Source organism: Capsella rubella, unplaced genomic scaffold (genome assembly GCF_000375325.1).
Source record: "Capsella rubella cultivar Monte Gargano unplaced genomic scaffold, Caprub1_0 scaffold_4, whole genome shotgun sequence".
Lineage (NCBI taxonomy): Eukaryota > Viridiplantae > Streptophyta > Magnoliopsida > Brassicales > Brassicaceae > Capsella > Capsella rubella.
The window spans coordinates 2,633,597-2,654,203 of record NW_006238920.1 but is presented as its reverse complement, the minus strand read 5'-3'; the positions used below and the strand labels follow the sequence as shown (position 1 = coordinate 2,654,203).

Below are 20,607 nucleotides of genomic sequence, written 5' to 3'. Positions count from 1 at the left end.
GTCTCTCGTGGGCGATTTTTTGGGCGATCATACCCCCTCTTTCTCTTCTTGCGTTGGCGTCATCGTTTGCCCCACGATCACTACTCACCACATGGGCACCATATCCAATGTATGTTACATCAAGCATTTGACAAATGCGATGCTCTCTTCTCTCATGGTGCAGTTTTCTTATTTTATAGTAACTGCCATGTCTCTCTTTCATAGAGTTGTCTTATGGTTTCCATTACGGTGGAATCAAATTATTTGCCTTCTCTTCATGGGAACGGTAATGTTTTATCTAGATGGTTCCGTTCCTTGACGGTTCCGTTCAAGCATCTTACATGTTTACGATGTTAATTTGGCATTTCCCTGCCTTTTTCCTATTGATTCTGGTTCTCTTCCAAGTGAAACATTGCAAGAGATAGTAACTAAAGATCAGTTGAGGCTCGTAGCGACTCTTCCTCGCAACTGGTGTGCCTCGGTCGACAACTCTGGGATCCGAGAATATCATGGTTAAGACAATGTGATGAATTAGTCGACATGGAGATGATTAATATGATAATCGGCCATGGACATATAAAATCATGGTCATTAACCGACGATGTACATGGAGTTTCAAAAGATATTCAGAACCATCTCAAACAACATATCAAATTTATTGTTTAATTAGAGTGATGCGGAAAATATTTAGGACTCTTATCTATAAGATGTTAGCCTTGTACGAGTGTATGAAGAAGGGACTTAACAGATTTATTCTGTTGCATGTAATTCTTCCGTTTGGAAAACAGGGTCACTTCCACTTCTTGATCGAAATTGTGTTCAATTTCTTTTATTTGTTTCAATGGTTATGAGTCTTGTAAACCCTTATGATATAATATATGATTTGTTGGTGTTAAAAAAATACTGCTATAATAATGAAACACATAAATATTTTAATATATCACTCTAAAAATTATTTGTTAAAAATTTTAAATAAAATAATATTTTATGGTTAATCACAAAATTGTTATAATAAAGTTATTCAAAGTTTTTTTTAATATAATTAGTAGTTTAATTTATTTTTTTGGCTCCGTTATTCGATGTTTTCTTATATTTCTTTAAATATTTTTATTTATCTATCATAGTTTACTAATTTAATGCACCACAAAAATTGTACTTATTAATTTTATATTCATGATTATTATACACCATATATGTTGTATTAAATAAATATTTTGATTTTATAACATTACATATTTACATGTTTAAAAATTTACAATATAAAATTCAAAATAAAGCAATTTCAATTCATCATTATTAAGATTATCAAATATAAAACAATTCAATAAAGTCAATAATTTTTTTAATTGATACATATTTGATTTGCTTTCACTATTCAACACATACTTTTTTAGCTTTCGAACCACTTGATTTGCATTTGTACCGTCAATTGACAAATCTGTTTGATCTGCTTTTGTTTTGCTTGATATGCATTGCTCGATACGCTTTCTCCATTCGGATCCTTAATCTCTCTCTGTTTTTGTGTTTAGCTTACGGCTGGACTTACGTCTCTTCCTTATATATCAAGTTATAGCTGACTGCTTCAGAATTGGGAGAACATCCATTGTTTTGCATATTTGTTGATTTCGGATTTGGGCTGAAAGACTAAATGATTGAGGCCCATAACTAATAATCTCTACCTCAGGCCCAATTCATCTTCTCCCGTCGTAAACCAAAATCGAAAGCTTCTGCTTCGATTTCTCCGACGACGGCAACTACAGCCACCTCAACGCTCGCCGGCGACTTCTCTCTCGAAGATATATATCCATTTGATTATCTTCATTTTCCGGCGATTCTCACGACGTCGTTCCTCTCTGGTTTCCCGGCGAAGCTCTCAAACCTCACCATTTAAAACCTTCGAACAATAAATCCCGAAGCTTCTTCTGATCCCTTGGCGATTCCTCTGTTCACCAATCTTCCGAAAAATCTCAGGTTCTAACTCTTAACACTAAATCCCAAAGCTTCTTCTGAGCAAGATGGTTACATGATTGTGTTTTCTTAATGGAAGCAGCAGTTCGAGTTGGTTCGTACACTGGCGCTTCTCACTTCTCTTAATCCACTGCGTCGTCTATCTTTCTTTGTGGCTGCCTCAGGTTTTGATCCATGATGTCACAGTTTTGATGCTTTCATTAATAAAGAGTATTGCTTGATGATGATTAGAAACTCTCTTGGTTTTGTTTGATTTTAGCAATGGAGAGTGATGCTTCTTGTAGCTTGGTTTTATGTGGGAAGTCCTCTGTGGAAACTGAGATAGCAAAGCGTCTCAAGGACAAGAACTCACTTAGATTCCCAGATGACACCAAAGTTTCAATCTTTTTAGAATCTGAGGCTAAGCATTTGGTTAAAGATGATGATGATGCTTTCAATCTGTCACTCTTTATGAATTCTATTATAACTCATCGGTTTGGGCGGTTTCTCGTTTGGTCTCCACGCTTGTCGTCCACTCACGATGTTGTTTCTCAGTAAGTGGTGGCTCTGTTTAGTTTCTTCTTTAAGGTTAGTTTTGTTACCTTTGTGTATTAAAGTCTGATTTTTTAGTTTCTTTCAGTAACTTCTCTGAGCTTCCAGTTGGTTCAGTTTGTGTCACAGATATTCAGTTTAAAGGTCGAGGTAAGAGTTTTTTTAACAGTTTTGGATTAGATTGTATAGTGAGCAAGTAGAATTTAGATATGAAAATTTGAAACTGTGTGTGTGATTTGATGAATATGCAGGCAGAACAAAGAATGTATGGGAATCTCCAAAGGGTTGTCTTATGTTTTCTTTTAGTCTAGATATGGAAGATGGTCGTGTTGTGCCTTTGGTACAGTATGTGGTATCTCTTGCTGTAACCGAGGCAGTCAAAGATGTTTGTGACAAGAAAGTATGTTTTTTGAAAATAACCTTTTCTTGTGTGTTCTTGATCCATTTGTATTAGCAGTTAGCTTATTTGAAGTTCATCAATTGCAGGGTTTGCCGTACATTGATGTTAAGATTAAATGGCCGAATGATCTCTACTTGGATGGCCTTAAGGTTGGAGGCATTTTGTGTACTTCGACATATAGATCAAAGAAGTTTCATGTCAGTGTTGGTAATAAGCATTACTATGACTGTAACAAGTCGAAGCGCACTGCTCGTTGTCTTGTTGCTTTAATTTGTTCTACTTGTAGATTAAAAGAACGTGACAGATCCTTCTCGCAGGTGTGGGGTTGAATGTGGACAACGAGCAACCAACCACATGCTTAAATGCTGGACTAAAAGAAATGTCACCTGCGCCAAACTTACTTAAAAGAGAAGAAATTCTTGGTGGTTTTTTTCATAAATTTGAAACATTCTTTGATCTATTCATGGAACAAGGTAATGTTAAACCTCGGATCTCAGAGACTGCTTAAAGATTCGGTTAGCTGCTTGCTTCTTTATGAGCATATTTGTCTCTTTTGAAGTATCCTCCATAAAATTATTTGTTGATTACTTATTTAGATGAGATGAGCTTCAGAGAAATGATAATCATATTACTCCCCATATAATTAGTCTCCATCATCCCACTGCACTTTACAGGTTTTAAATCTCTCGAGGAGCTTTACTACAGAACATGGTTACACAGGTGACTTTCTATTGCATTTTATGTCTGCTTGTCATTGAAGGGTTTCTGTTATCTGAATCCGAACTGATGTAGATTATATTCGTATCTCATTTTTGCCACTACTTGAGTTAAAAGGCTAAACATTGTAAATTAGTATGTACTTGGAAACGACTAGGGGCTATGCACTATAACATGTTTGCTTGGCTGAAACACTCTACCGTATATGTGCAGTGAGCAAAGAGTGATTGTTGAAGAAAAAGTAGAGAACCAAGTTGTTCAAAATGTTGTGACTATCCAGGTAAGATACTTTTAAGCTTTGGTTATATACCATATGATATGTTGTCCATATTTGGTATTTGCATTCGGATACAAAGCCAATTTGTTTGATCCACTTAGCATCTCTTTCAAACTCTTTTTGCAGGGTTTGACATCTTCGGGGTATTTGCTTGCTATTGGAGATGACAATCAAATGTATGAGCTTCACCCTGATGGCAATAGGTAAAGTTATTTAAGCAGTTGTTTCCCACAGTTGAATCCAATAAATGGGATAACAACATTACACTACATGTTAAAGCTAACGCGGAGTGTATATTTTCAATGACAGTTTCGACTTTTTCAAAGGTCTTGTTCGAAGAAAAATATGATCCAAAAATATCTTCGTGCTGCATCTTATGGTGGAAGTATGTGTTGTGTTTTAGTACCATGGACACAACTTATACTGGTTTCAAATTTTCGAACATAAAGTTAGTAAACAAGATATCTAAAAATATCTTTATTTGTTATGCACACACTTTCTTTTATTAATTGAATAATGCAACGTATCGTCTGGTTTTGAATTTTCAAACCACAATATGTATTTTTTTTTTTTTTTTTTTTTTTGTCATCAACCACAATATGTATGTGTAAAATAATATTTCGAATTTTATTTATTTTTTGTACTAATATGATATTCAAAGCAGTCAAAAATGAAAAATAAAATAATAAATCTTAATATTTTTTAATTATTTGTATTATTAATTGTTAATAATAATATAGATATTAAAATTTTGGAAATAATTTGTTATCAACAAAAAGATTTCGGAAATTGTTCTATAGACTACATGATACAATATTAAGGTTTATGTTTTGATATAAGTTGTGTAAAATCTTGTATAATCTTGTATATAATATTATTTATAACACTTCTTCTTGGATGACCGTTACAAACATATGGTCTCAAATACGCATGTGAGATATATCTAATCCATAACATATCTTTTTGATAGTGAAAAAAACTCATACGATTCTTCATATGTTCTCTTGTCTTATTGAATTTCTAGTTCATAACATATCTTTTTGATAGAAGATTATTTCTTTTGTCTAATTTGACTTCAAATGCTATATATAGACTAGATTTTAATCCGCAGTATACCGGGGGACAATATTTTTAAAAATATATTTTTTTTTATTAATTTTGGTCGAGTAAACGACAAGTATTGGAGACTACCCAAAAAAAGGCTGATACTCCTTAGGATCCTCAAGAGGTTTACCGGTAAGCAAAGTCTACCATGGGGGTGGAGACTAGATGTGCGTTCAACATTCGTGTCTTGGCAAGAAGATTACTAATATATTTCCCTTGCATCAAATGAAGTCTCTTGTTGATGCGAGTAGCTTCAATGCCTAGCTAAGAAATAACTTAAGGGATCAAGGTCTTTCAACGCGCGAGAGAAGCATTAACCGCCTTCAACAAACCCCGGCGGTTGAGAAATGTAGACTTCTTCATTGAGAGTACTTTGCAAGAACGCATTATTGATATCCACATGGTGAATACTCCAGTTACGCTTGACTGTGACCTCTAGAACCGCTCGAACTGTAGTAGATTTTATAACCGGACTAAACGGTCTCTGAGTAGTCCAAACCATATTGTTGATTAAAACCGTGTGCCACAAGCCTTGCTTTATATCTGTCAATAGAACCGTCAGGACGATATTGGAGGTGCTATGTGGATTTGTTTGAGGTCGAGGAAGGAGACGACGAGGACGAATATGATGAAGGAAGCGATGGTTGGCTTAGTGGGCTTTGATTTTGGGGGCTAGAGTTTACTAATGGGCCAGAAGTTTGTGGGGTAGAATTAGATGGGGTTGATTGGGTAATAGATCAATTTTGGTTTGTCGATGCAACAGCCTCATCACTGTGAGTTTTGGTGTTTCGACAACGATGAACCAGTGTAGAGATTGACCGACGAGGACGATGGCGCTGGGGATAATGCGACAGATGCTGAACTGGGCAATGATGGCGAAGTAGCTTGAACCGGCGAGGCTGGTGGAGACGGTTGGTGAGGATTCGGACACGGAGGCAGAGGGGAATGAGCTATAGGGAAGGCGAGCAATGGAACAGCAGGCGCAAGTGTTGCGACAGTCAATGGAGTAGACACAGCCGATTAAAATTGGTTTAAAGTTTAGACCGTTTAATGATATCAATTTATTTAATATAATTGGTTAAACTGGTATTTAGGTTTAATTGTTGGTTATATTTTTGTTTAATTAAGTAGTATAAAATGTTTGGAAATTGGAAACTAATATTCGAAAAAAACGAATAATTATAATGTGATTTTTCTTTTTTTTTTTTTGGTATCAATGTGAAGTAGTTATACCATTTTTCGAATTTTGACAAAGATTACAAAGAATACTAATACCATAAAACAGAACAAAATCTACAGAATACACAAACAACAACAAAACAACAATGGAGGAAAACGTAAACCAAAGCGGAAACGAAAGTAGAAACACTGATTCCAAGGTGTTAAACTCGGAAATGTGCATGATTTCCACAACTCCAAAGAGTTAGAGTTCCATTCTAGTTGCTACGAGCAAACCAAATCTTGAAGAAACCAGCCTTCAAAACCTCTAGATTAAGCGCTTACATCTTCTCCGCAAACTAACGCAAAAACACAATGATAACAATGGACTTATCCACAAATATGTCGGTTACAGGACCATCTACGGGCGATCAAAGAAACCACCTCCACTCGCCATTCCTAGTGAAAACATTAGGAACCATTCCTAGTGAAAACGTGAAGTTGTTTAACCTCTTATCATATTTTACATTCTTTGAAATTTATATCATTCGTTGAAACAATTTAATTATTAAAAAAAAAAAAGTATATATGTATATGTATGTGGTCCAATTTGGCCACAAAAAAAAGGATCATGAAACATGAGCGTGAGACCGTCTCCAAGCTGTTCGCCTCTGATGCTCCAGCTCCTTTTCCCACTTCTATTTTAATCGGTCAATTATGTTTTCATCCAAAGTCTTATTATAATTATTACAATCTAATCGATAGCTAATTGAATTAATCCATACTTATTATAATTTCAATATCTCATACAATAAAATATTACCAGTACTACTAAATAGTTTGATTACTTGTAAATATATTTTCCTCGATTTCACTGTTTTAAAATTTTTACTGATTTAATAATTTAATTTTCACCAAATGCTAATAGTTCAATTGGTAAAAATCTATGGCAAAAGTTTAGAGGTCGCCGGTTCGAGTAGCGTTTGGGATAAGACCATATAACATGTTTTGCTCTCGTGCTTGAAGGAATATATGTGATTCGGTCCAAAACCTCTTTGATTATTAAAAAAAAAAAACTTAATTTTGTAGCATGCTAATTTTTCAGTCAAATTTTTTTTCCGTTAAAAAATAATTTCAAAATAAGTATTTCAAATTTAAGATTTGATTTTATTGTCCATTTTAATAATTATATTAGAATGTTATGTGCAAAAAAATATATCAATTACAAATTACTATTTTTTTTTCTTCTATAACAGCCAATGATATGAATTATATATTTAAAAACCAAAAGAAAAAAATCCAATATTGAATAGCAAAAGATTCATAAATTGTTATGTCTCTTTTTTTCTTTTCTTAGTTACCTAATTCACTCGTTCCCTTGACTTAATCGAAAATGATTTATTTATAGATAGTAAACAACTAAAACATCAAATCCAATAACTAACACTAATTGAATATTTCCTTAAAATAATCACTAATTAAACAATAATTTACAATAATGCCATTTGTCTTCTCAAAATTATTTTAAGTAACTGTATCAAAAAAGAGCTGTTCTTGTTCTCTCTCTCTCTCTCTCACGCCAAAAAAAAATGGCTCATCTCTTCAGAGAGCTGTCTCTGGGTCACTCCAAGAGAGAGACTACACAACCACCGCCGTCACAATCGGCGACTTCACGCGCTTCTTCAATGTCTTCCGATCTACCACCGTCACCACTCGGACAACTCGCCGTTCAGCTCTCCGATTCCGATCTCCGTCTCACTGCTTACGAGATCTTCGTCGCCGCATGTCGTAGCGCCACCGGGAAGCCTCTTTCGTCGGCTGTTTCAGTCGCGGTTTCGAATCCTGATTCTCCTAATGGCTCTCCTGCTACGCCGGCGATTCAGCGGTCTTTGACCTCAGCCGCCGCTAGTAAGATGAAGAAGGCTTTGGGATTGAGGTCTTCTTCTTCGCTTTCGCCTGGATCTAATAAGAGTCCTGGCTCTGGTTCTGGTTCTGCTTCGGGTTCTAATGGTAAGTCGAAGCGTCCTACTACTGTCGGTGAGCTTATGCGGATCCAAATGCGAGTATCGGAGGCTGTTGATTCGCGTGTTCGTAGAGCTTTTCTTAGGATTGCTGCTAGTCAGGTTAGCTCAATTTCAATTTTGCAGTATCTTTCTCGCTGGATCTCTGTGATCCTAATTGAGCTGAATTTTAGCTTGACTTGGTCAAATTCTTACTGTTCAGATGGATTAGTTCTAATTAGAATAAATCTAGAGCTTGATTTTAGTTGAATACAAGTTTAATTTCGTGATCTTGTGATATAGATGTTGTCATTGACTTATCTGTGATAGATCTTAAATTGGGTACTATTGTGGATAAGAGAGTGTTTTGACATTTGCGTCTTCGTAATAACTGCAAAGTTCTCAGCTTTAATTAAGTTAATGGCTTATTTTTGTTCAGGTTGGAAGGAAGATTGAGTCAGTGGTTCTTCCTTTAGAATTGTTACAGCAGCTAAAGTCTACTGATTTTACGGATCAGCAAGAATATGATGCTTGGCTGAAGAGATCATTGAAGGTTCTTGAGGCAGGTCTTTTGTTGCATCCTCGTGTGCCCCTTGATAAGTCGAATTCTTCTCAACGGTTGCGACAGATAATTCATGGTGCTTTAGACAGGCCTTTGGAGACTGGAAGGAACAATGAGCAAATGCAAAGTCTTAGATCAGCGGTCATGTCTCTTGCCACTAGATCTGATGGTTCTTTCTCTGACTCTTGTCACTGGGCTGATGGTTCTCCATTTAATCTCAGGCTCTATGAACTGCTTTTAGAAGCATGCTTTGATTCTAATGACGCAACATCCATGGTTGAGGAAGTTGATGATCTTATGGAACATATAAAGAAGACGTGGGTAATTCTTGGGATTAACCAAATGCTTCATAACCTCTGTTTCACGTGGCTTTTGTTTAGTCGCTATGTTGTAACTGGACAAGTTGAGATGGACCTGCTTCATGCTTGTGATTCTCAACTGGCTGAGGTTGCTAAAGATGCAAAGACTACAAAGGATCCTGAATACTCCCAAGTTTTGAGTTCTACACTTAGTGCTATATTAGGTTGGGCAGAGAAAAGGCTTCTTGCATACCATGACACCTTTGACCGAGGTAATATTAATACCATGGAGGGAATTGTTTCTTTGGGTGTATCAGCTGCCAGGATATTAGTTGAAGATATATCTAACGAGTACCGTAGAAAAAGAAAAGGAGAAGTTGATGTTGCTCGCACCAGGATTGAGACATACATCAGGTCTTCATTACGAACTTCTTTTGCTCAGGCAAGTATCTGCATTTTTCTTGGGGGATTCTTACCATCATTATGTTTTTATTTTTCTTTACTTACTACTGCTCGCAATTATTCAAACTTATCTCTTTATGTTTATCTTTCCATAGAGAATGGAGAAAGCAGATTCTAGTCGGAGAGCATCTAGAAACCAGAAAAATCCTCTTCCTGTTCTTGCCATTCTTGCGAAGGATATTGGTGACCTAGCTGTTCAGGAAAAGCGAATGTTCAGTCCAATATTGAAGAGATGGCATCCATTTGCTGCAGGGGTTGCTGTGGCTACCCTCCATGTTTGTTATGGGAATGAGATTAAACAGTTTATATCTGGAATATCTGAATTGACACCCGATGCTGTCCAGATATTAAGAGCTGCAGATAAGCTAGAGAAGGATCTGGTGCAAATAGCAGTAGAGGATTCTGTTGACAGTGATGATGGTGGCAAAGCAATTATCCGTGAAATGCCTCCCTTCGAGGCTGAGACTGTTATTGCTAATTTGGTCAAAGACTGGATCAAGGCAAGAATAGACAGACTTAAGGAATGGGTTGACAGGAATTTGCAGCAAGAGGTTAGTAAATCTGTCAGGAATTTAACCTTAGAATTTGTCATCTTCAACTTTTAAGTTTCCTTTCATTTGGGGGTGATTAATGTTCAAGGTTGAACCATATTAACGCAAATCTTTTGTTCAGGTTTGGAAACCAATAGAGAACCAGGAAGGAGGATATGCACAATCTGCTGCTGAAGTTTTGCGAATTACTGATGAAACATTAGAAGCATTTTTTCAGCTTCCTATACCCATGCATCCTGCAGTATTACCTGATTTAATCATTGGTTTAGATAAATATCTTCAGTATTATGTCTCAAAGGCGAAATCTGGCTGCGGTAAGTTTGCACATGATTTGGAATAGTATTTTCTATATGATGGAAGAAATCTTGAACTCTTAATTTCTCACATTTTACATATGTATACTGATGCTCAGGTTCTCGGACTACGTATATGCCCACAATGCCTGCACTCACCCGATGTACAACAGAATCAAAGTTCCAATGGAAGAAGAAAGAAAAGATAGCTACCTCTCAGAAGAGAGACTCTCAGGCTTCAGTTATGAATGGTGAGAATTCCTTTGGGGTCACACAGATATGTGTTAGAATAAACAGCTTGCACAAAATTCGTAGTGAGCTCGATGTTGTGGAAAAGAGAGTGATCACACATTTGAGAAACTGTGAGTCAGCTCACACTGATGACTTTTCCAATGGCTTAGAAAAAAAGTTTGAGCTCACACCAGCGGCTTGCATTGAAGGCGTTCAACAGCTTTCCGAGTCTCTAGCTTACAAAGTTGTCTTCCATGACCTAAGCCACACATTATGGGACGGGTTATACATCGGTGACCTCTCATCATCTAGAATCGATCCTTTCCTCAAGGAGCTCGAACAGAATTTGACAGTCATTGCAGAGACAGTACATGAAAGAGTACGTACACGCATCATCACCGATCTTATGAAAGCCTCGTTCGATGGCTTCTTACTTGTCCTACTAGCTGGAGGACCCTCTAGGGCTTTTACAAGACAGGACTCCCAAATAATGGAAGAAGATTTCAAATCACTGAAAGATATGTTTTGGGCAAACGGAGATGGTCTAGCCATGGAACTGATTGACAAGTTCTCGACCACAGTAAGAGGCGTGCTTCCTTTGTTTAGTACAGACACAGACAGTTTAATAGAGAGGTTCAAGGGAACGACCCTCGAAGCTTACGGGTCTGCAGCTAAGTCGAGGCTTCCGTTGCCTCCAACATCAGGCCAGTGGAATGGCATGGAGCCAAACACGCTCTTACGTGTTTTGTGTTACCGTAATGATGAATCCGCGACGAGGTTTCTCAAGAAGACATATAATCTGCCAAAGAAGCTCTAGTGGACATAAGACTAGTACTGCAACGTTCAATAACCTCACAAGATGAAGTGTGTGTTCCGGTGGGAGCATCCGAGATTTGTATAGTGTGAGTTTCATTTTATTTTTGTTTTATGGTTTTTTTATTTATATACGTATTATATATTTATTCATTTATATCGTTTGTTATTATTATTTTTGAATATTATACAAATAACTTATTCGATGTAGCTCCCATTGTTTATTTCTTCACTTGTGTTAGTTTTCTGTTGAATTATTGTTTGTTAATTTTTTTTTTTTGTCATTGCTTGTTCATGCTAATAACATTTAATTTAATTTTTGGTAGAGAATTTTGATTTCCAATTTTTTCTGATTTTCTCTTGAAATCAGTTTGGATTTTAAAAATCAATCATGTAAAGTGGATATTTGTGACTAATAAATTTTAACATTAATAAAAAAAAAAAAAATTGCATATCAAGCAAATCGTTTGAACTTCACAATCACTTATTTAGCTGCATACAACAACAAATGGGTTTGAATGGTTACATCGTTTCGAGCGGATAAAATTGTCTATAGATCCGACCATTTTTATTTACCATTCCTCAATTATATCTGTATTAATGTGGACTTAAAACCCCATCACACACTAACTACGGACTGTTTTTACGTACAAATAGAATTGATAAGTGAAGGTTTGTTGCCCGCCTTGAATTTAGAGTTGACTAAACTATTGTTGGATTACTAGATGATATATATATATATATATATATATATATATATCCCAATCGTTCTGTAACTTTATTAGGTACTTTCAATCTTAATGTTAATCTTACTAATTTTAATTATTGATTTAAAATAAATATACACCTAAATAATTTACAAATTAATATTTTTGACATTTCTAAATTTCTATTTTCATGAACACGTAATTTTGTGGTAAATACTTAAACCGCACAAATCAAGAGACCCATCCCTTCTTCGCATACCTTTTTTCCTTCACAATCGTTTGGTCGGCAGTGGCGGGCTCTTTACTACAAACCAACAAGATTCAGATTAAGATAGAACATCGGCATGGTCATAAACAATATATATTTAATAAACAGTATATATTTATATAAATTTACTTTATATATTTTTCTCTTTATTTTTATATTTTATCTTTACAAAACAAAAGAGAGTGAGGAAAATATACACATACATAAAAATAAAAATTCCTTTTAACAAATAAATATATATATATATATATATATATATATATACACACATTCATTGTCATTGTCCATTATAAAAATACAAAAGAGCTCTGAAGAACTGATATCAATACATAATTGCATAATAACATAGTGAATAAAAATTCGTAAAATAAAAAACTTGCACAATAAACGCATGATGAAATTGCTTTAAAAATTTTCAACTGGATACATTAGCGAAATGAAAAATATAATATTATATTACTAATTTATATTTAAATCTAATAAACAAATAAATAAGTGGATATAAAATTGTAAAATATTATAAATTTTATTATAAAAATATTTTCTTAGTCTTACAATTGCTTATATTTATATGTGTAAAATGATAAAATTGTATATATGGTTGTAAAAATTTTAAATACTATAAATTTCATTTCTATAATTTTCCTACTTAGTAATATTTTCTATGTATAAAATAATAAATTTTACTATACGAATAAACAACTAATATTCACTATTTTCATAATAATGTTTTACTTATATTTTTGGACGAACACTTAAATTCAGCGTTTTTGTGTTTTCCAATGCGATTACGCAAATTTTCTCAATTGTTAAGTTTTTGCATAATTGCGTTAAAAACATTATTACGCTATTATTAGTGTTACCTTTCAAAACTAGAATAAAAAGATGGTTTGTTCATATAAATGAGAAAACCATGATTAAATGTAATTTGAAATGGACAAAGCTATTGAGAAAAGGGAAATAAAAAGGAACATTTTTGACTGGAAAGGAAGTAAGGTCGTCCAAAGGGCTTTATGCATGGTCTCCAAGAACAAGTATCATTGTTACTATCTTCGAGGCTTTTTGACATTAGAACATGCTCCCACTTAGCTGTTACGTCCCTATCCACATTTATTCATAATTTTTATCATTCTTTTTCATAATTTAACACAATGATTTTAATCTCAAAGCAAATCAACATCTTTGACAAAACAGAAAAGCAAATAAAACATAACAAGCATTATGATGACTGATGAGTATAAACTTTATGATAAAGGCTGATATGTGTTGTCGATCCGTGGAAAGGTTTATTTATAGTGACTTTGTAACAATGAATCTTCTGTAGAGATGTTATTATGGACTTGTCCAGCCCGTTCACGTTCGTGTCACTGTTTATATCCGTCCGTTTATGTCCGTGTTCTTTATGTTTATTTAATTTTGTAACACATTTATGACCGTCTATTTAAAACCCGCCAGACGATAAAGCCCAATGTAAATTGAATTTTAAACATTTTTGTGATTTCATGTATGTTGATATTTCTTCCAATAAAATTTTCTATATTCCAGTAAATATTAAATTTTTAAATAAAAATTTTAAATATTCCAGTAAAACTTGAATACCAAAACGTTTTGCTAGGTTAATGCCAAAATTGTAGATCCAAACATGATTTCTTGTGTTTATGTCAAATGCGAATATTTGATTTTCTTCAATGTTTTGAGAAAGCAAGTCATGAGTTTGATCTGAGGTGGAGCCGTGGAGGGGAACGATGTAGCTCCACCTCCCAAATCAATCGATCCAACATTTTGACCCGAGAGACATGAACTGATCGGTTGCTTCACCAAACTTCCAGGATCTATCCTGACTCGGGTTTCACTTGTTTAAGTATCTATCTTTCATTAACTTAGATTTAGACATTACTTTTGATAGTGTGCCTTAGACATTTCTAGATTCTACATACAAGTTTAACAAATTAAGCATACTTATCTAGATAAACAATTCTTCTTAATGTCTGGTAATATTGAACGTATGTGGCTTAGTCCAAATATTGTAACTAGAGAAACATTTTTCATGATTTGAGTATAATTATAAGATTTGTATGTTTGAAATTAAAAAGAAAAAGAAAATTAAAACTGTCTTTTCAATTATTTGAATGCAAACGTCTTTTTAATAATGTTATTATTTGATAACTGATCAGTATTAGTTTCTATAATTATGGAAACATATATGCATAATTACAAATGGATACCTTTAAAGAAATGCAGAAAGCATATAGACAAATCTCTCCTTTGATAATAAAAAAAAAAAAAAGGTTTTCGATCTTCTCATTCTCATCATTGCAAACAAAAATAATTTTATATATAGACAAACATGCTCATACAAAACATAAAAGAATTGTAGAAAGTAGAAAAAAATAAAGAAGATACACCAAGAAACAATGATAACGAATTTCAAAACCAAAGTGTCTACATGTGTTGAGTCCTTTTCGAATTGGCTATTCCTTTTGTTCACTTAATATCTTTGACCACATTGTCGAAGTTTCATGTTTTTTTAAGTACAATTTTACTAAAGTACTTATCCCACTCGATCTTCTCTTTTAAGTTATCTTTTGTAATTGTTATATATTATTTCATAATTGATTAATAACTATACACGGGTAGGGAAAACGACCAATTCCCCTCTCCAAACTAAGGTTTTTTTGGTCAATTCACTTTCAAAAAATTTTGTTTTGTGTATAAATTTTGAATTTCTTACATGAACAAAACTAATCCGAATTGAAAATGACAAAATTGTTAAATTAATGTTGTTACGCTGCTGTTAATAACAAGATGACTAGGATGCTACATTAGTAATCGGTACGACTGCGTTTTGATCAACTGCGCTATATAGAACTTTACCATGATCTTTAAATATGGAAAACAAAAAAAGGTATTACGATCGAGTGGAAAAAATTTATGGATTTTCACCGCGTTACACTACTGAACATTTTCGTCAGAAATTCTTAAAAATTTATAGTATTTTCTACTAATTACATTAACATTTCTCCAGTATTTTTTCATTGGAACTTTGTTTGATTTGTGTTTGTTTTCTTGTACCAAAATATAAAGTTTTTAAAGGCAAAAAAAAAAAAAAAATTGTATTTAATCCGAAATTAACAAGCGGTGTGTTCTTGGAAAAATAATTGGATTGTGCACGCCCATGTAGTAAACTTGTTACATCGAAGTCTATTGTGAGTGACCTAATTAACATGTACTTAATCGTCACATATCACTTGTCAAATGAATAGAGATACTACAATGCGTAATTTTTACCTGACTAGTTAGATATTTTAGAACATTCAAAACATTCTTCTCATAAAAACCATTATTCACATTACATTATATATACTCATTCATCTGTAAAAATCAAGATAACATAAACAAAACCACCTTGATAGACAATCTATTTGGGTTATAAAACCTAGCAAAGAAAAAAATGAGAATAAGAAGAGAAAACAAAATCCAAAAACCCCTACTAATTAAAGTACTCAATAGATCAAGAAACCAAAATTGTCAAGCTAACAATAGTATCTTTGAAAAATATCTAGTGCAAGAAGAACTTGACGATGAGATAGACTCTAATGCTTGTAACACATTTTTGGTGCAAGGCCTCTCTTGCGGATCAATGGCCGTGCAGTTCAAAGCTAAGTTCATGACATTGACAATATCGCGGTGATGTACCGACGTGTCGATAGATGAGTCGATCCACGTGTCGGTATTGCAATTCAAATATGAATATTTTGCCCAGTTGACCAAACTTCCGTTGACTTTAGATTCTATGTCTTCATCACCGGAAAAGTTTTTACCGGTAAGGAGATGAAGTAGGAGGATTCCAAAACCATATATGTCACTTTTACTTGTCATTTCCTTGTGCTCCCTCGTTTCTACACCAAAAACAAAAAACAAAAAAACCTTTGATAAGAGGAAAAGAGAAAATACATAATAAAAGAAAGAGAAAATAAAAAGAAAATCCCTTTCGTATGTAAAATGAAAAAAAAAATATTTTTTAAAAAACCAAATTTTGGCAGTTATTTTTTATTTAAGGTGTTGACAAAAAAAAACAAGAAATAAAAACCGAATTAAATTGAAATCCATCACTCAGAAAATCATACAGAATTTTGTTAACCAAAAAACTTATCAAAAAAATAAATATATAGAAAAAATACATTAAATTCCACTAAAAATCTATGATATTTAAGGAATTTGTTATATTTATAATACTAATTAATTAGTTATTTAAATCAAAACTTATTGCAAAAAAAAAACTAAAAAACGAGACTGAAATTAATTTTTCTTCAAATAAATGTAATTCCAAAACGTGAAACCTCAATGAGACAATAAAATGTAATTATGTAAGTGTACCTGGGGCCATGTAAGCTGCAGCATCCATGCAAAGTTGGCCCTGAAGACCAAGACAAAGCCTTGGTTCATACTTAACGTCGATGACAATATTCTCCGGCGATAAATTACCGGCAACAACCGCACACCGGCAATGTAAAAACCGAAGAGCTTTCGCGATACTTATCATAATCTTCCTCCTTCTTTCCCAACTCAAACCATTCAAAATCTGGCTCAGTCGTTCCCCTTGGACGTTTTCTTGTATCAAGTATGCCACTTTTTCCGACCGGCACGTAGCAACTAACTTAAGAATGTTTTTGTGTTCAGAAACTTTCTTCATTTCCGACATCTCGGGAAGAGAATCATACTTCTTGATCTCTTTAACAACGTACTGCATGCCGTTTTTGTCCTCAAGAACGTTTTGGTCCTTGAGAGATGATAGAATTGTCTTCACTGTAAGCGATTTCATGAATCTTGAATCGAAATATTGAACTTCCCACTTTGTACCATCTTCTTGTTCCGCTTTCTTGACCTCTAAAACGTTGTGCTTCCTTTGAACGACGAGAGTGATAAAGAAACCGAAGACAAGAACTGCCAAGAAAGCTACAAAAGTTGAAGTGACGACAAACCACCAACTCTTTGTGTTTCTCTTTCTCACAATCTTGCAAGGACTTAATCCGCTAGCTGTATTAACGCTGCAAAGATCGCTATTACCTGCGACTGCTGTTGCGTTTATTGCAAGAAAAGCTCCAGTTGAAGGTAAGCTTCCGTGAAGATGATTATGAGAGATGTTGACTTGAACAAGAGACTCGATGTTTCCTAGATTCTTAGGAATCTCACCGGATAAGCTGTTGCAAGATAGATCAAGATCGCTGAGAACTTGGAATTCGGAGAAACTCGAAGGGATCTCTCCAGTAAGATTGTTGTGACTCAAGTCGAGATTAACTAGATTCTTGCAAGAAGACAAGTCACTTGGGATAACTCCTGTGATCTTGTTCTCACTTAAATCCATATCCATAAGTTGAGGGAACGTCATGACTCCTAGAGGAACCGTTCCAGAGATTTTGTTCCTTGATAGATCGAGCTTCTTGAGTCTTTTGCTTCTAGAAAGATTTGGTAACTCACCGGAGAAGTTGTTCCTGCTGAGGTTTAACATCTCAAGTTGTGGCATGTCCCATGTGCTGATATTACCTTGGAGGTTGTTGTTTGATAAGTCCAAGAAGTTAACGAGTTGCAACTTGGTGAAACCTTGAGGTAACTCGCCTGAGAAGCCATTGTTTTGAAGCCTAACACGTTCTAATCTCTCGCAAGTGCCCAAACCCGGTGGGATTAGACTGTCCAGAGAGTTAGAGAATAGGATAAGCTTGGTGAGATGGCCAGAGTCACAAAGAGTTTCAGGGAGTTTTCCGGTGAGGTTGTTGGTAGAAAGATCAAGAACAGTGAGGTTGCTATGTTTCCCAAGATTAGCTGGAATACCACCATAAAATTTGTTGGACCAAAGCTGAAGAACTTTTAGACGTGGCAAAGAAGTTACTCCTTGTGGAATTGATCCTGTTAAGTTATTAGAGAAGAGATGGAGAATCTCCAAGCTATCCATCTGAGCCACGAGCTCAGGGATCTCTCCGGTGAGCGAGTTATCGCTAAAGTCGAGAGAAATGAGGTTCTTGAGGGAGAAGATGGGCAGTGGGATCTGACCGGAGAGCTTGTTTTGGTAGAGGAACATATACTCAAGTTTCTTCAAGTCTCCTAGTGAAGAAGGTATTGGTCCAGAGAGATTGTTGTAGACGAGATCAAGGTGGTTGAGAGAAGATAAGCCACCGATTTGGTAAGGTATTGCACCAGAGAGATTGTTGTATCCCAAGTATATCCATTTCAAGCTTTTCATCTTTCCTAACTCAGCCGGTATGCCTCCGGTTAACTGGTTTGAAGCCATTGTTAAGAACTCTAATCTTGAGAGGTTTCCAAGATAGGCCGGTACATGGCCGGTTAAGACGTTTCCGCCGAGATCAAGGACTCTAAGGTTAGAGAAAAGTCCGATGTCGTTGTAGATTTCACCAGTGAGCATGTTGTTGGAAAGGTCTAACGTGTAGAGGTTCGGAAGAGAGCCTCGAGGGACCAAGCCAGTGAAGTTGTTGTTGCTAAGGTTGAGGTAACGAATAGAAGGAGACAAAGTTGTAAAGATGTCTTGAGGGATTGGACCGGACAAGTTGTTGTTTGAGAGGTTGATAGTTCGAAGAAAAGGTAGCCGGAACGTTTTGGAGTTGAGTATTTGGCCGGAGATGTTCTTGCCGGAGAGATCAAGTGAGACAACACGAGAGAAGTTGTTGCAAACGACACCGTGCCAAAGACACACATCCTTGGTTGTTGAAGAGTTAGACCAAGAAGAGAGGTGTCTTAGAGGATCTTGAATTGAGGCTTTGAATGATAAGAGAAGCTCAAGTTCATTTGCATGAAGGCAAGAGAAGTGAAGAAACAAGAATAATAATGTAGTGATGAGATATGGAGGGTGATGAGGATGATGATGATGAGAAGTAGACATGTTTGCTTTTGTGTTCTTTGGCTTTGCTCTATTATTAACATAAGGTTGTTGCATATGTATATATATGCTCATGTGATGAGAGTGTTGCTCTTTTGGATTTGCTTTGAACCTTAGCTGTAAAACAGAAAGAAAATATAAATTAAAGAGGAGATCAATGATGACCTTTAATTAGAAAGATTATAATAGTCTTATTTTTCTTTTATATTTTCTTAATGGACCATTTTGTTTTGCTCCATATAAGAGAGTTTTATAAGAAAGGCAATGTGCATTATTCTTTGTACTAGATAGAAAAGGGATAAAAAGTGTGCTAGGATGGGCTACAAAAAGGGGAATATTACCAAAGTTTAATTTTTAAAATAGAAAGAAACAAAAAAAGGTGTCAAGCACACTGGCACCTTAAATTATGGCTAATTTTAATATTAATATTATCCATTAAAAATCTAGAGAAGAATTAATTATTAATTAACATTTATTAAAACAAAATATTTTTTTTTTAATGATGAACTAAGTGATTTCATTATAACTTATAGACATGCGATTTCGGTTAATTCGGTTAATTCAAACCAATTTATTCGGTTTTTTGGGTAGTTCAGAATTCAAAATTATGATCAGAAATAATCAAAATAACTAACGGTTTGGTTTGGTTATTGAGTTTTTTGGTTAATTATTTATTTACAAAATTTAGCGAAATATTACAGATTGTTAATAGACCAAATTATTCGGTTTTTAATTTGGATAGTTCAGAATTCGAAAATATTATCAAAAATAATAAAAATAACTAACGGTTTGGTTTAGTTATTGAGTTTTTCGGTTAATTATTTTCTTACAAAATTTAGCCGAATATTACATATTGTTTATTCAAATTCGAGTAATTAGGATAATATAATGTCATATAATTGCGGGTAAGTTTGCAATATTTACATCTAAAAATAGACATGTTTGCTAGAAAAACACTTAACATCATAAGGGTAAGATAGTGAGATTATGAATGTTATAAATCATAAACCTAATGCGAGATCGAGTAATCATAGAAACATTCACTTTTTTTTTTTCACTTTTGGAATCGGACGTTTGAACACGAACAGATGAGGATGGGATTGATGTCGTCAAAAAGCCTCTGAGATTTTTGTCGGCTTACTATCGAAAATGTTCTTTTGACTGAAGAAAAATAAAAATTACTTTTTCTTGTGACTTATGTGAACGTTGAAAAGCATTTTCCCACTCTACGCACTTAAACACTTTTTTTTTGTACTTAATCATGCCTACTTAAACTGAGATCTTCTTTATAATACTAATATATTTTTTCAATTCACTATATTATAAAACAAAAATTTTAACTATGTGGTTACAAAAATATTTTGGACGAATATATAAGTATATATACTAATCTATATG

At 34.4% G+C, this 20,607-nt stretch overlaps 3 protein-coding genes across 5 annotated transcripts; 2 read left to right on the top strand and 1 right to left on the bottom strand.

Annotated features, from left to right (window-relative positions):
• Nucleotides 1-1,587: 1,587 nt before the first annotated feature.
• On the top strand, nucleotides 1,588-4,363 carry LOC17889810 (biotin--protein ligase 1, chloroplastic). 3 transcript variants are annotated; one of them, XM_023784298.1, is made up of 11 exons: nucleotides 1,588-1,950; nucleotides 2,033-2,111; nucleotides 2,207-2,480; nucleotides 2,567-2,628; nucleotides 2,730-2,878; nucleotides 2,965-3,075; nucleotides 3,183-3,351; nucleotides 3,553-3,598; nucleotides 3,809-3,875; nucleotides 3,999-4,075; nucleotides 4,182-4,363. In XM_023784298.1, the coding sequence occupies exons 3-11, from the start codon at nucleotides 2,209-2,211 to the stop codon at nucleotides 4,219-4,221; spliced, it is 993 nt and encodes a 330-aa protein (XP_023640066.1). In that variant the 5' UTR covers nucleotides 1,588-1,950; nucleotides 2,033-2,111; nucleotides 2,207-2,208; the 3' UTR covers nucleotides 4,222-4,363. The 3 variants fall into 3 exon arrangements, with proteins under 3 accessions (XP_023640066.1, XP_023640065.1, XP_023640067.1); XM_023784297.1 differs by having other exon boundaries at nucleotides 2,030-2,111; XM_023784299.1 differs by having other exon boundaries at nucleotides 1,594-1,950; nucleotides 2,030-2,111; nucleotides 2,965-3,085; nucleotides 3,196-3,351.
• A 3,333-nt stretch (nucleotides 4,364-7,696) lies between these two features.
• Nucleotides 7,697-11,663, top strand: LOC17889919. Its single transcript, XM_006293555.2, has 5 exons — nucleotides 7,697-8,257; nucleotides 8,574-9,437; nucleotides 9,553-10,008; nucleotides 10,130-10,322; nucleotides 10,421-11,663. The coding sequence occupies exons 1-5, from the start codon at nucleotides 7,724-7,726 to the stop codon at nucleotides 11,347-11,349; spliced, it is 2,976 nt and encodes a 991-aa protein (XP_006293617.1). The 5' UTR covers nucleotides 7,697-7,723; the 3' UTR covers nucleotides 11,350-11,663.
• Nucleotides 11,664-15,662: 3,999 nt separating this feature from the next.
• LOC17890214 (probably inactive leucine-rich repeat receptor-like protein kinase At2g25790) lies at nucleotides 15,663-19,223 on the bottom strand. The gene is made up of 2 exons (XM_006293568.2): nucleotides 16,698-19,223; nucleotides 15,663-16,219 (listed from the first exon to the last, which is right to left on the bottom strand). Exons 1-2 carry the CDS (start codon nucleotides 19,210-19,212, stop codon nucleotides 15,849-15,851), a joined length of 2,886 nt encoding a protein of 961 aa, XP_006293630.1. The 5' UTR covers nucleotides 19,213-19,223; the 3' UTR covers nucleotides 15,663-15,848.
• Nucleotides 19,224-20,607: the final 1,384 nt, after the last annotated feature.